Below are 15329 nucleotides of genomic sequence, written 5' to 3'. Positions count from 1 at the left end.
AGCATTCACATTTGAACATGTCTTACAGTGGAAATTGGTCCTTTGGCCACTATGAAGTCTTTAATTTTAATTTAAAATTTTAACAATTACCATGGTCACGAGTGCTCTAATGATTTTTTTTTTTTTTTTAGGCTTCGCTTAATACTTTTCCTTTTTTTTTTGTTGCTTTATTTGTGAGCCAAAAATACAAAACATTCGTAACCTGCTGTTGGCCACAGCTCACGACCAGACACTCATACACACGAACCGGCCTCCTGATGTTGCCTACTAGGCCATGCCCCTTGAAAGCACGCATCCAGTCAACGAATACTACATTACATACAAATTGTTCTTTATTAAAAAAAGTTCCATTTTTTACATTCCCTTTTATTAGTATGGGAATAATTGTGAACATTGAAAAATGTTCAATGTTAACATTATTTATTCTTTTTTAGTTGCATTTATTTATTACTTTGTGCATTATTTTATATATTGATTTTTTTTTTTTACACTTTATTGAACTTTTTGCTTTTTTTTTTTTTGTTTTGTTTTATTTCCAGACATGTTCGACTTCAAGCCAGCCACTTTAAAGGTTCCACATTTTCATTAGTATTGCACTCCCTGCATTCTACAACACATTTGCGCTCCTTTCCCATGAATCATCAGCAGCATATGAGAAACACAACCATTTAGTGGTAACAAGTACTGGGGAGGAAGACTAATGCTTTCATTTCCAGCATGAAAAATGCATGCTGAAATTACAAATCAGCTGGTGAGCTGCCGTCGCCGCAGAGGATCATTCATCACCATTTGGCGCTTACGTTCAAGAACACCTTTAATATTCATGCTCTCATTTTTCCTTAAACATGTGTACAGTCAACCACTGTAAATCTTGTTGGATATATTCCAGTTTGACCCGTGGAAGGTGAAATTCTCTTTTTGAATCGTTTTACCACTCCCACTCACTTTAAGCAAGTTTAAACTTATTAAAACACCTAAAAAACCTAAAAAAAAAAAAAAAAAGCAAATTCACCTTTTCATGCTAACATATGAGAAACTTAATTGGCGAGCGTACAGAAATGTGCAAAGCTGTTACAGTAAATATAAACCTTCTAACAGCTTTTACTTTACTACTTGACTCCATTGCAGTCACAGTGTCTTCAGTGCCCTCAGCTGTCCAGATGGCCAGCCTGGCGAGCGAGGACCCCCGTCACCAAACCCCGCACACTCCCGACTCGGTGGCGCCCACCGATCTCAACGAGACGGCCACAGAGCTGGCGGACTGGCTGGTCCTCATCACGCAAATGCTCAAGTCCAACATCGTCACGGTGGGCGACACAGAAGAGATCAGGACCACCATGGCGCGCCTTCAGGTGACTGACTGCAGCGCTTGATTCTAAGATCCCCTATTCGCTCACAGTACTATAGGACTTAAATATATATAGAGATATTTTTTTGTTTTGTTTTTGCACATTTTTTATGAATGATTTTTTTCTGACTTGTGGCAATGTTGTAAATGCTTTTTTTTTTCCCTTTTTGCCCAATTTTTGTTCTTTTTCTCTTTTATTTTCATTTTTTAACAATTTATTCATTCATTTATTTGATGGTTTACTTATTTGTTTTCACCCATTTCATTTTTATTCATTTCCCTTGGAGCTTTTATATATAATAAATACATATAATTCAATATAATAACAAATAATATAAATGTTTGCTTATTTTTATACTTTTAGGTGTTTTTTTTTCCCTTTATTTCAGTTTTTGATACCCCACACCCCTTCTACCCCTCCCTAGTTATTTATTTATTTTTGAGAGTTTTTATTTATAAATGTTTGTTTGTCAGCTTTGGTAACTTAGGGTTTTAGGGTAACTTTTTTTTGTGTGTGTTTATTTCATCCTCCCAGGTGACCAAAAGTGACCTAGAGCAACGTCATCCTCAGCTGGAGGACATTTTCACCCTTGCACAGAACATCAAAAACAAGACGTCCAACCTCGATGTGCGCACGTCCATCACGGAGAAACGTACGTGCAACTGAACTAGCACAAACTGCACTGTCTATATATCTTTAAAACCTTTTAAACCCCTTCAAATCTCCAGTCGAGAGAGTGCGCAACCAGTGGGACAACACGCAGCACGGCGTGGTGGCGCGACTCCAGCAGCTGGACATCATGATCGGCCACAGCGACCAGTGGGAGGCTCAGCGGCGGGAGGTGCAGGCCCTGATCGGACACAAGGAAGGATGGTTCCACAACATGCTGCAGCAGTCCAGAGAGTCCAGAGACCCCCTGACCATTCAGCTGGCTGACAGCAAGGTGACGGCGAACAGTAGAATTTCTTACCAACATGAAGTTTGGCACTCATCTCTCATGAGGAGACCCACAAAAAAGTGTCAAGAACTCCTGCCCGAAAAGACACAGAAGTCTGCCATTGTTCCTTAAAGCAGCCATTTTAAGCTTGTTGATTTGAGCTTGGAATGGCTTCTAGGGCCCACTAGATGTTGGGTAAAATTCAGCCTCTAAAGGTTCAGTAATATGAGATTTGGCTGGCACGTTTATCTTGAATAGACCAATAAAAAGGCCCGGAAAACCCAAACTGTAAAAGACACAGGAAGTCTGCCATGTGGTTAAAAGCGGCCATTTCAAGCTCATATTAGCCTCATTTGAATCCAAATTGAATTAACATGCTGCCCGTGGAGCCAGTCTCCCTGAGCAACATGACATTTTTGTAGGCCTGTCTATGAGTAGCACCACAAAAAAATCCCACGACACAGCAGGTCCAGCAAATTGGCTCTGAGCTGCTATGTTAGGGTAATGATGTCCATTTCCAAGGATACTTCAATTTGAACCACACATACTAGACGGATAGATGACGGCAAGTTGTGAAACATTTGAGTTTGCAGACAGGCGTGGGGGTGCGAGGGCCCGCTCATTTGCCGCTCGCAGCTTTAATTACCAGCGCATTTCAAAGCGTGATTAAAAGTGCAAGATGGGGAATGAATCACCTCTCTGCAGTATCCTTTGGCGGCTTAATAGCATCAGTGAACCCACATCAAGCATCATCTTCATGTGAGACGATGACAAATTGTGCCCCGTGAGAGCCTCTGACGCACTGCGTGGGACGAACACTAGAGGGCAACTGAGAGCAGCGGAGCCAAAGTGTGGCTTTGCGTTTGGTCACGTAATGGTGACTAATACAGTCAAGACAACTCAAATGTTATTTAAACCAACAGACTATTATTACTTTTAGCAAAGGTTGCACAAGCGCGCCGCCTCTCTCGGTGCTGTACCATATTTCCTGATGTCTGTGTCGACGCAGGCTTTTTTGCAAGAGCTGAGTCGAGGCCAACCTGCGGTGGCCGCCTTCAACGAGCTGTCCGGTCATCTTCTGCGCGAGTACTCCACCGACGACACCCGCCGGGTGAAAGAAGTCACCGATGCGCATAACGCCGCCTGGAACAACCTCAACAACAGGTGCCCGGCACTTTTTTTTTCTTTTTTTTTTTAAAGCCTTTTCAGGCATGAATACTGACAACCATGTGGTCGTATTACTCTTCAGGCCTCACATATTTCAACAAGCTGTTAAATGCATTGCAGGACATCTCTATAGTGGGCCGCTATTCAAATGCTTTTTTATTCGACTAATGATGTTGCACGTCAGTCAAGACAGTGAACACGAGTGTGTCAACCCTTCCAAGGCCACACACTAGCCACTATGGCGGACAGATATTCATAAGCATCTACTATCTTCTTGTCAAGTTAATTAAATTTGTTTTGAAATATATTATATAATATCGGTGGAGACATCAAGTCTAAGGAGTCATTTAACTGTTGACATGTCCAAGTATTGATTTTGTGATGGGAGGTTTGTGATTAATCACGACTAAATTGGACGTCATGCATCACAGTTTTTTTTTACCTACAATCTATACTGTGATTGCAATTTATTCATCGGCAGTGACGTTTTAGCTCTAAATCTGTTCACGAGATTATAATAAAAACAATAGTGAAACATTCGATAGGAGTGACTCGATGTCATGTTTTTTGTAAAAGCTGTTTAGTTCTTGATGTTCCATTGAATTATTTCATTACCGTATGTATTTTAGAGATTAGAATGTTATAGATTGCTATTTTTTATGTAATAAAACACATTTGTAAAAACGTTTACTGTGTTTTTGGGGTGGCTAGAACAGATAAATTACATTTGCATTTCAGTGGGAAAAGATTATTTCAAATTATTTTCAGTACAGTAAGGAAAGGAAAAGAAGAAGAAGAAGAAGATAGTATTTTGCGTTACGAGCGTGGTCACTGAACAAATCAAACTTGTATCTCAAGGCACCGCTGTCGTAAGAATGGACAATTTATCCCCTTTGGTCCGTGCAGGGCCAACGAGCGCCACGGGCAGCTGGACGGTGAGCTGAAGGGCCTGCAGGTGTCCCTCAGGGAGCTGGAAGCCTTCCTCAAGTGGCTCCAGGAGGCCGAGACCACCGTCAACGTGCTGGCCGACGCGTCCCAGAGGGAGGACTTGTCTCAGGACTCCGTCCGCGTCAAGGAGCTCAGACGACAGCTGGAGGTAGGATCTGTGTAGAGACGCTGTGCGTGCGTGCGTGCGTGCGTGTGTGGGAGCACACAGGTGGGAGCTATTATCTGAGTGCCGTCCTCCATTAGTGCCAAGGTGAATCTACGTGTCAATGAGCGGGCATGTTAAGGACTGTCTGAACACGTGTGCACATGGAGTGCAGCTCATTGATTCACGGATGTGTTTAATGTGCACCTGTTGCTGAAAAAAACAAGGCTGGTCACTTTGCATGGCTGTACAACGGCATGTACAGTGTCACCGTCATATATTCGTTATCCTCTGCAAAGAACAATTAATACCAGTGAGGAGCTGTGACGTGACACAACTGTTGATTAAGCCAAAAATGAAAACAAATTCGTGCTCTCAATCATTCCACCCAGGAAAAAGAAGAGTTCTTCTAAATCATTCAACGTCGCCAAAATTAGTATGACATCCACGCCTACGAGGCGCGCGTAAACGCCTCGGCACGATTGTTTCGAGCAAAAGTAGGACTTGCTCTGCCGCCCTGGGGCCCCCTGACATATCGCCTTAATTAAAGCCACGTCGTCTCTGTTTCTATCTCTGCCTCGCTTGAGATTGATGGATGGCGTTCAAGTGTGAAAAGTCATTTGGGGAAATCGGAAAGTACTCCGAGCAGAGGAAAACGTTTTTTTTTCTATTTTTTACGAACACACATTTACGACCCATCTTTTTCCTTTTTGACCGCAGGCTTTGTCGAGACACACAAAAACATACAGACGCACGCGGTCACCTGATAGCATCGACGATTTTAACAATAAGCGAGGCAACAAAACAGTCTGTTGTAATTCCCTGGAAGTCAATGCTGTGCTTTGACTGAAATGGCTTCTGTGGCACGTTAAAGCTTCTCTAAGCACTCTTCTTCCACAAAGCTTAGCATAATCCCCCGCCCACTGTCTCTGCGCGTGTAATAATGACTAAAGCAGCTTGTGTTGGTGTCAAAAATTTCCTTGACCTCACTGAATGTGGATGGAAATTGGAGCATGTATTCGATATCTTTGACATCCAGTGTACTAGTATGCTGTTTGTCCTCACGGGGACAACTTTGGCCTACTAGAGCGGATTTATTGCACCTTACTACATTGCGATGCCGGTTTGAATTCGATTAATTGTTCAGCCCTATTAGTAGGACAACTACATGTTATTAGCATGGCAAAATTGCGTACCAGTTGACAACTGTGCACTACTAGTCCCACTATTCTACTAGCTAGGTTATGCTGAAATGACTGCATTGCTGTTTTCTCTGTTTCTCTCAAATTCAGCCTCATTTCAAATACGTTTGAGTTATTTCTTTATATTTTTCCATTTTCTCTCACGGTGGCAATTTCAGCTGCACTTGAAAGTGGCAAGCCGCTCTTACGCAACAACTCTCAGGGTCAGGAGCGTCACGGCGTCTCGCGGTGCCGCCTGAGCCGCTCGCTGAACGGAATGTTAGGGCAATTATCCCGCTGCGGAGGTGGTATCGACGCAGGCGCGTGCAAAATAGGACAGCGGTAGCAAGCTCGCTCAGCTGCTTAGCTGTTCATTTGCGAGCCGCCGTTGATCAGATGTATGGAAATGGCCTCACTCGAAGCTCACCTGGCACGTCGCCGTGTCGCTGATGAAGCCACTTTGCCACTTTTTTCATAGCGTTAACTATTTTTCTTAGAAGTATGACGACTTTTGGTCATTCGCGACATTGTGAATATTTTTGTAGTCCATGACTTTTTTCCTCTTACTTAAAATCTGTGTCCTACTTTCTCATCGGAAATTACAGTTATGTTTTTGTGACATTGCAGCGTATTTTTTCCAGCTTCATTCTTGTAACCTACAACTTTATCGTTTTAAAACGGCAAGATTTGTTGTAAACGTTATGACGTAATTCTTGAACATTTCAACTTTTTGTCTCTGAATTTACAACCTCATTCTTCGAACAGTGCAACTTTTCTTTGTAATACTGCGCTGTCGTTCTCGTAACATTGAGACTTTAATTTTCATAAGGTTGCAATTTTTGCTGATAAATTACGACTGCACTTTTATAATTTTACGAGTGTAACTTTCATAACATTTGTCACATAATGACTTCATTCTTGGAACAATTCCTTATAACTTCATGATTGTAACATCTTATCTTGACCTTTATCATAATTTTAGGACTTTTATCAACATTACCACTTCGATCTTTGTAAGCGTTGCAATTTTAGCTTTGTAACTTCACGGTTGAGCTACTTTTCCGAATCATCCGACATGAGGCGTAGGGCCCGACTAATGTTTTTTTGGTGCTGGTTCTGATATTTGTCAGATTAAAATTCCAATAACCGATTAATCGGCTGATTATTAAGAGTTTTTCCTCAAAATATTTGACTATATTCTCATATCACACTTTTTCGTGTAATTAGCGACTTTAGCAATTGAATTTTGTTGTTGTAATTTGACTTTTCCCCCCATAGCATAAGAAATCTATTTTCGAAATATCTTTACAGTTTATTATCTACTAACTACGATGTAACATGTCAACATATTTTTTGGAATGTTTGACTTATTCTATTTATATTCTTATTTTATTTATTTATTGTAATGTTATGAAATTTGCTAGCAATATGCGACTTAATTCTAGTAACTTCCTGCAACACTATGACTTTGTACTTATCCATAACTGTCACATTTCCTTGTAATTCACAACATTGTTCGCCATTCTTCCTTGCCGTGACTTTTTTTTTTTTTTTTCCTCAAAGGAGACTTTTGTGTTTCACGTGGGAGCGTTCTGACCACGGCAGGCAGAAATCCCAACGGGGACTTTGGCTTCCCTCTAACTCCTCCTCCTCCTCCTTCTTTGCGCGCGTGTTGACAATCATGCGTGTTATTACTCTGCCGCTCTCTCCATTGATGTAGCCAGTGCACAAAAGAGGCGCTACCTGCCGCCCCTCCTCGCTCCATCTCACAGCTGTCCTCTTCTCTCTAACGGGATCGCATGACAAACGGAGCGGAGCGGCTCGCCGTCTTGTCCTACTCGGCACTTTTCAAAAATGTCTCTTCTCTTCTTCTTCTTAGTCACAGCCAATTTGCGAATGTCGTCGTGGAGGAGAAAGTGAGTCTCTGGTTCGTGCGTGATGAAAAAGAAGAGCCACGCTGAGCTCAGTGCGAGTGAGTAAGCGAGCGAGCGAGCGAGCGAGTGAGTGAGCAGGCGCGCGCGTGCGTGCGTGCGCATCGCGTCGGCTCGGCTCGGCTCGGCTCAGGTCCGGCCGGCGGGCTTCCAAGGGAGACGACGGACGCGACGGCATGCGCGGGCTAGGGCAGTGATAGCATGCGGACCGGCGCCAGGCTGCTGCAGACTTGTAGCAGTCCTAAAATGATGGCCATGGTCCGGACCTCCCTCCAGAAAGTGGTGGTCTTCCTACACAGGCTCCAGAGGATGGCAATCTCCTCGCCGCGCTACCAGAAACTCTGCAAGGTACGTGTGAGAGTGGCGGCGTAGCGTGAGGAGAGCGCAGAGAGGGTATTATTTTTGTTATTATTATTTATTTTTTTGGTGGATGCCTTTGTAGGGAAAGTCATTTTAACTTTGCATCTTTGTGGTGTGTTTATAATTACAACTTTCTTCTTTTTCCTTGTAATTGAAGGCTTGGTTTTCATAGTATTCCACTATTTCATTTTCTCCAAATATTATGAGCTTTTCTCTTAATTACAACTTTCGTTTCATAATATTGTGTCTTTTTCTTATCATTTTTTACTTTATTCTGGTAATATTCCACATTTTTCTTGGAATGTTACCAGTTTTTCTTTGTACTATATGATGGTATTCCCATGATATTTCATCTGTTCTTTATAACTCTATTCTTATAATATTCCACTTTTCTAATATGAGTTTTTCCTCTTATTATATGACTGCAGTATTCTTATAATATTGCAACTTTGGTAATTTACGCCTTTATTCTCATAAGATACCACTTCTTGAGTTTTTATGCAAAATATATGACTTGAATTATTCTTGTCATATTCCGCATTCTTTCCTCGACATATTTGTTGTTTTCCTGTAATATGTGCCAGTATTCTCAGGTTACTTTTATGTTATAACTTTGTTCTCATAATATTTCATTTTTTTGTAATATAAGTTTTTCTGTGTACAGTATACATAATTGTGACTTTATCCTCTTATGACTTTGTTCTCGTATTCCATATTTTTTCTGAATCTAATCAGTTCTTAAGAATATATGACATATTTTCATAATCTTGTGACTTTTTTCTGGTAATTTACGACTTTATTCTCAAAGTATTCCACATTTAAAAATATATAAATTGTGAGGGATTTTCAAGTGTATTTTTTTGTCATTATTAATTTATTTTTGTCTTTTTGCTGGTTATAAAAACGAATATTGTGTATAACTGACAGTCAAATCTTTACATTTTTTTAATTTTATTTTTTTTACTTTGGTACTTTTCAGTGCATCACTCAGTTCTTCTACTTTTACCAGAACCTTTTCTTTACACAAGTATCTTGACTGTATTACTTTAGTACAGGGTGCGAGTACTTTTGCACAGAGCTGGGCAGACGGCTAGACGGATCAAAATTTTGCGGTAATTGGTCGTAATTTGTCGTCGGAAACGCTGACGGGAGCCCGTTTAAAACCATAGGCGGACCGGTCCGTAAGCGGGTTACTATTTTTTTTCCCAGCCAGACGAAATGGCGGATAAACGGACGGCGGAAGGGTACCCCGGCTGTAGGCCGAAGGCGATAAACGGACGGCGAATTTTGAGTAAAATGCAGAGCTCCGCTTTTGCATGCCCGCTGTAAAGCGAGTGGACAAAAATGGCACATTAGGAGCCTCCCTGTGAGCAAAAGGCTAGCGTACGGTGACGTAACGCACCACAGCTGGTTGTCAGCTGGGTCCTTTTCATCACAGAGGATTTGGCCAATGTGGACGGGGGAAACAAATGCATCTCAATGGTTTGCGATGGCTTGCCAGCTTCAATCAAAGCAACATGTGACAGTCCAGCCTAAGCCAGTCTTAATCCATAAATCCATCACTCCTCAGCACGCCAACATGGACCGTTTGCTTTCAGGTTGACCTTTTTGGTGCACGTGGGCTGTTGTGTGTTTACATTTGCTGTTTTGGTTTTGTTTACTTACTTTAACCGATTCATGTTCCGCCGGGCAACTAATCAGAATGTATTTGTGATTTCGATTTTGACTTCTCATGATCATGAAAACATTCCCATCAAAGAAAAACGTGGACATTTTGTGTCGTAGAGTTTTGGCAGTTGAATAGATACCATGTTTTGAAATCAATGAATATTAGTTTTTAGTAACGGTGATTTCGATATCATTCAAAACAATTGAGTATTTTTTTTCCACAATCGCCCCAGCCCTAGCAAAGGCACAACATTGTCTTTAAGCAGTTACCAAAAGAGACCACGTTTCCTGACCATGAAGGGCCATCAATCATTGGGCACTCAATGAGCGGCCCGTGGTTCGCATGAGGTGCTATGGCTTCCCCTCGACGAATGGAGTCAGTCATGCCAGACGTGTCGCTGTCCACCCGGGGGGCTCTCACTCGCTAGCCTCCGGGTTGGACCGTTGCCTTCCGCTTGATGGATTTGATCGCGGCTGAGCCCCTCGGGCCGGCCGGGTGAACGTTTCTGTCGATGTCTCAGTTGAAGCAGTCACGATGCTGTTTTATCAGCGCCTGTAATTTGTAATGTGGCTGGTTCCTTTGCTTAGCAAAAGAGTTGTATATCACAGGTACCCCAGATATATTCATCGTTCGCTGTTTTTAATGTTCGTTGTTCCTGCAGAGCGGAGACTATCTGCCTGTGAGTATTGTTGTTTGCTCTGTTCGTATGTGTTGTTGCTCCATAGCAGTTTTTTGAAGGTTTATAATTGTACCGAAAGGTCCGTGCTGATGTCCGTTCAATCCACGTTGAAAAGGTCTTATTTTGATATGTACAGCAGACTGCTTAGGCAGAAAATTTGGTAGGCCTGTCTTATTTGTGCACTCTCAAACAAAAAAGAAGAAAAAAAAACATGAATGGTCTAAGAATAACCAAACACTGATACTTCATGTCGGAAATGTCCCGTTTTGGTCTCATTCCTTTAGCCCGTTTAGGCAGCTCACATCCTCTGTGATTTACATTGGATGTAGATTGGGAGCAGAAATGCATCTTAGTGATCGTTTATTGCCTCCCAATACCACCTCGACACTTTGGTATGAAGTGCATTCATGAACCCACCAAGCAAACATATCCGAGTCATCGCTCAGCTTGTATTGTTAACAACACGGTGGTCCATTCGCGCATCCGGGGGCGAGTGTTTTGGCGCTGAAGCGAGGATAGAAATGCGTGGTGGCTAGTGGGACGAGAAGGCGGATTTGTCTCATTTGAACAGGATCCCAGGGAGCCTGTCTGACTGCACCTGAGCTCTATTAGACGCTAATAACCCAGAGGACCTCTTTTGGAGCTCAAGGTCAGATGGTTCCCGACTCACCGGCCTTGCGGCGTCTGTCGCATGGAACTTGATAGAGCTCGATTTAGGGTGGCAAACTTGATTTCGTCACGGGCCACGTAGTAGTTATGGTTGCCTATAATGGTGAAACCTCACGCTGCTATATTACGGTCCATCGTTTGCGACCGTGCTATGCCAAAGAGTCTTAAGTGTTTTTTTAAAGGGGTTTTCAGTATACAGAAGTATCTTGAGACATGAGTGGGATTTGTTCTGTAAAAGAGGGTCTGAAAATGTCTGGCAGTGAATGAGTTCATCTGCTCCAGCCTCCCTCACTAAAATAAAACAATGTTTGAAATGTGCAAAACATTTTTCACTCCATAATAATGTACTTTATAGAAAACATACTGTAATGGCATAATTCATTTATGTCATTATGAAGGAAAATTGTAACATTTTTGGCACATTTTTGCTTCAAGTCTATGGACATTGTTTTGTGTCCCTTCCGGTGTGTGCGCCTCGGTCACCTGGGGGCAGTATAATACAGACGGGATATACATAGAGCTAGTCAAAACTCCTCAATAAGCCAGACTATTTTTTTCTCTGCGGTGGATAAAGAATATATGCCGTGGCCGTTCTGTAAATGATATGATCTTTTCCGTCATTTGTGTTCTAATATCCGTTGCTTAAAAGGTTACAACACTGCGGCACTCGTGCAAATGTTTAGCTCGTAATGGTGTTTGCATTGTTTGTTAACCAAAATGGGCTTGGAACAGCTTGAAGCAAGCACAATTGGCTTCTTATTTGGAGAACTGCGCGAGCAAAGTGTGAGCACGTGCCGAGGACGTTTACATTTGTTCAAAACTTGTAGAAAGGGTAAAACCTTTTTTGGAACTGTGTGGTGCCCAAAGGCTGTTGGATTAGCGGCACAAACAGCCCAATAGGCAAACGTGGCTTTAGATCGCCCTTCTAAAGTTGTGCTTCGACAGGGGGAATGAGAGCACAAGCAGTTGGCGCTGGCAGAGTAATGAGAGTAGCGGGGCACTCCTCATGGGGACAGTGGGGGAGGAGAGGAGAGTGACGGAGGTGGACCCTCCAGACAATTTTCAGCAACATGGCGGTGATCAAACACTCGAGGAGATAAAACAAGCTAGCGGGGCCTCGCCATGGACAAACCAGGCGTGCCACGCTTCAAGTCTTGACCATTAAACTCCTGCTCACACCAACACGGGGACAAGGCAGGTGAAAAAACACCATGACTCTGTGCGATGAAGTTGGCCTCACATTTAAGATTAGACAGGTAGGCAGGATCAGTCAATCCATGTTTGTTAGCCATCTTTCAAAGTTGACGGATCCCGCGTTCACATCAATGCGCTGTGATTGTGCAGTGTTGAAGCGATGGAGAAATGTGTGGATTTGACTCCTTGGAAGCAATTCAGGCCCGACCCGTCTGCTGCTTAGATGGCTGGCTGTTCCTTGAAGCAGTGACGAGCTATTGTCGTATCTAGCCAAGTGGGAAAATAAATGGAGTGAGCAGTATTCCTCGGGCTGCATAAGCGTCAATATGTCTTAAGCGGGCTGCCTTCTAAATCAAAACAGTAAGTCGAACTATGCCTTGTAGCTATTCCAAAACATGTAAGCAAGTGCAAGTAAGCAAGGTTTTCTCGCCGAAATGGGCTGCTGCAGAAATCAACATCAGACATGCCCAATTGCGGTGAACTAGTGGTTTCTTATTCTTTGTCTTTCTTGGTTATTTATTTGATTCGAATCGGCAGAAGGTGCGAGTTAGGTTATGCCTGTCCAGTTCGCAACCTAAACGGGCTGCAGTAGAAATCAAAAGAGGATGTTTTCACCCAAAGCAACTTGGGACTTCCTTCAAACTGGAAGGTTACGCCTTGAGAGATGTGACTTATTTTCACCTCTGCAAAGTAGCTTCACATTCCACTGCCTTTCCCTTACTTTTTCCTTGAATTAAACACATTCATTATCAACGATGCTTCCCCAGTGTTAGTCGTTCCATTTGAACTTCCACGCAATGGCACTATTGGCCTTCCAACCCATGACTACTGCTGCAGTTGTCGGATAAACCGATAAGTCATACATTAAGCTTAATGTCGTTAGACGCAAGAAGCATCAAGACCATAAAGCTTGGCGTGTTTCTGTGTGTTTTTCTTCTCCCACACTTATTGAGCCACTAATGGCTCTCAGTGTGCTTTAACATGGATTTGTGTTGCACACTCGCCGTTCCATTAGGCGCTCTTCAGGCCGGATGCAACGGCAAGCCAGACCCGCTAATGCCCGTGCGCTTTATCGTGCCGCGCGCTTTATGATGCCGCAAAGCAAGCGAGCACGCGGGCTAGGCTCTGGCCAGAATGAGGCAGCACTTTGTTGCTCGGAACAACACTTGTCACGGAATAACTCGCTGAGGAACAACTTGATGGCAACTTCAATTTTGACAGTAGAGGGCTTATTTGAAGGCTTTTTGGCCCGTATTGTAAATGGGAATGCGGCGGCAAATAATACGTCATATTTTTCTGAATGAATCTAAAAAAATAATGAGACATTTACCATATGTTTATATATATAGTATATAGTGTGTGTATACATGTGTGTATGTATGCGTGTGTGTACGTATACGTGTATATATGTACTGTATATAAATGTGTATGAATACAAAAAATATATAAATAAATATGGATGCAATTAGAATAAGAAAAAAGTACATAAATACAACTTTTTAAAAATGTTTTATTTTGCTCTGCATTTTAGACACAACGACTATTACTGTAGCTTAGTTGGAGAGCTGCTCTGCTTCTTCTTGCTTTAAATCCCGCAGAACTGTATCGCTTTCAGTAGAGCTCCGTGCTGCCCAGCGTAGTGTGGCGCACCTTGGTACTACGCCTTAGGTGCGCCGCTCTGTCTACTGTCATGACCAATCTGCCATACGAGTGTTATGAGTTGGTCAGTTCTGTCTGCGTGCACTTTCTGCTAAACTAGAAAGACAACAACCTGTTTCATAGTGTTCATTGCATTATCATAGAAAATATTGCCACAAACTAAAACATTAGTCATTCCTGCTGGCACCAAATCACAGAAACCTTCCATCCAAACGTTTTTCGCATGTCACACTCTCAGGGTGCAGAGAGAAAGTCACACTGACCTGGAGTGAGGCGCTCCAGTGTCTAATTTACCTTGTCAGCGTGAAGCCTTTTTGACCTTCAGCCAATTCCTGTGCACGCTCCCTTCTCTGTGGTCACCTTGCTTGTTTGCCAACAGATGTCATGTCGCGTGTGACAGGAATGTGCCACATACAACGATTCCTTTTCCCCCCGTGCGTTGCTTTCTATTCAAGTCTATTGATAAGGACACCCTGCCGATGGATGTGTCAAGCAAGTGCACAATGCGCATACATAATGCTGAGTCACATTCATATGATTGCTTTTGTGCGTGGAAAAATAGCAACAGCATGTGAAATCCTTTGCTTTTTGAATGTTGCAAAAGTGCTCACATTTTGGTGAGTCACTTTTAAGAGCTTCAAAGTACTGCAGAAATCTTTGAAAACGCAGAGAAGTGTGACTCCGCTTTTGAGGTTGTAGATCGTCATCAATTTGCACATCGTGACATGGTTTGTGAAAAGAATAATCGTATGTACAAAATGATATATTTGAATTCCTTCTCTGACAGACTCAATGTCCAGCAAAAAAGACGCATACATTATACAGACAAACACACAACAAGTAACCCTACCAAATCCAGAGTTAGCAATCGCGTATAGGTCACTGAAGTGAAAAACGAATGAGCATTGTATTTTCTGCATCCAACGGAAACGGCTGTATTCTCATGCAATGCTTTCATCACATAACATCTCTTTTGCTTGTGAAACAAAAGCCCAGCCCAGTCCAGTCCAGTCCAGTTGTGTGCTCATCGGGAGTGATGTGCGCCTGCTTGACTTGAGGCTGTCGGTAGCGCAAATGAAGACAAAGTGGCTTTAAAGGGGGAGAAACACCTCATGAAAGAAGACATTCTGCTGTGTTGGGGGAAGTGTAAATACAGCAAGCAGCACCTTGACTCCTGAGTAGCCCGACTTGCTTAGTTTAAGTTATGAACCGTCTCGTCGGAAGAGGATCTCGCCTAACTAACTTGGCTGTGAGATTCGGATTCGTAGTGACTAACACATTTCTGTAGATTGCTGCTTTGCATCGTTTGGAATTTGAAATCAGCACAGCTTTTCAGTAGAAGATAACGATTAGGGGATGAAGCTCGACTTTTCACATTCTCAAAAAGGGAGAGAAAAGCCCAAATGTAGGTACGCCACACTCAAATACACTATGTGTATATTTG

General features: G+C 42.6%; 1 protein-coding gene across 5 annotated transcripts in view; it reads left to right on the top strand.

Moving 5' to 3' along the window:
* The window catches only part of utrn (utrophin), a 114822-nt gene that overhangs the window by 36871 nt on the left and 62622 nt on the right, over positions 1-15329 (top strand). For all 5 annotated transcript variants that reach the window (XM_086019361.1, XM_086019365.1, XM_086019362.1 and 2 more), the window contains 5 exons: positions 1129-1352; positions 1884-2001; positions 2078-2292; positions 3296-3450; positions 4360-4549. In XM_086019361.1, coding sequence (XP_085875487.1) covers positions 1129-1352; positions 1884-2001; positions 2078-2292; positions 3296-3450; positions 4360-4549 — 902 coding nt within the window. The remainder of the gene's footprint in view (positions 1-1128; positions 1353-1883; positions 2002-2077; positions 2293-3295; positions 3451-4359; positions 4550-15329) is intronic.

Source organism: Filicampus tigris, chromosome 20 (assembly GCF_054856515.1).
Source record: "Filicampus tigris isolate MCC_2025a chromosome 20, RoL_Ftig_1.0, whole genome shotgun sequence".
Taxonomy (NCBI): domain Eukaryota; kingdom Metazoa; phylum Chordata; class Actinopteri; order Syngnathiformes; family Syngnathidae; genus Filicampus; species Filicampus tigris.
The sequence above is the reverse complement of the archived record's forward strand: the minus strand, read 5'-3'. Positions and strand labels throughout refer to the sequence as shown.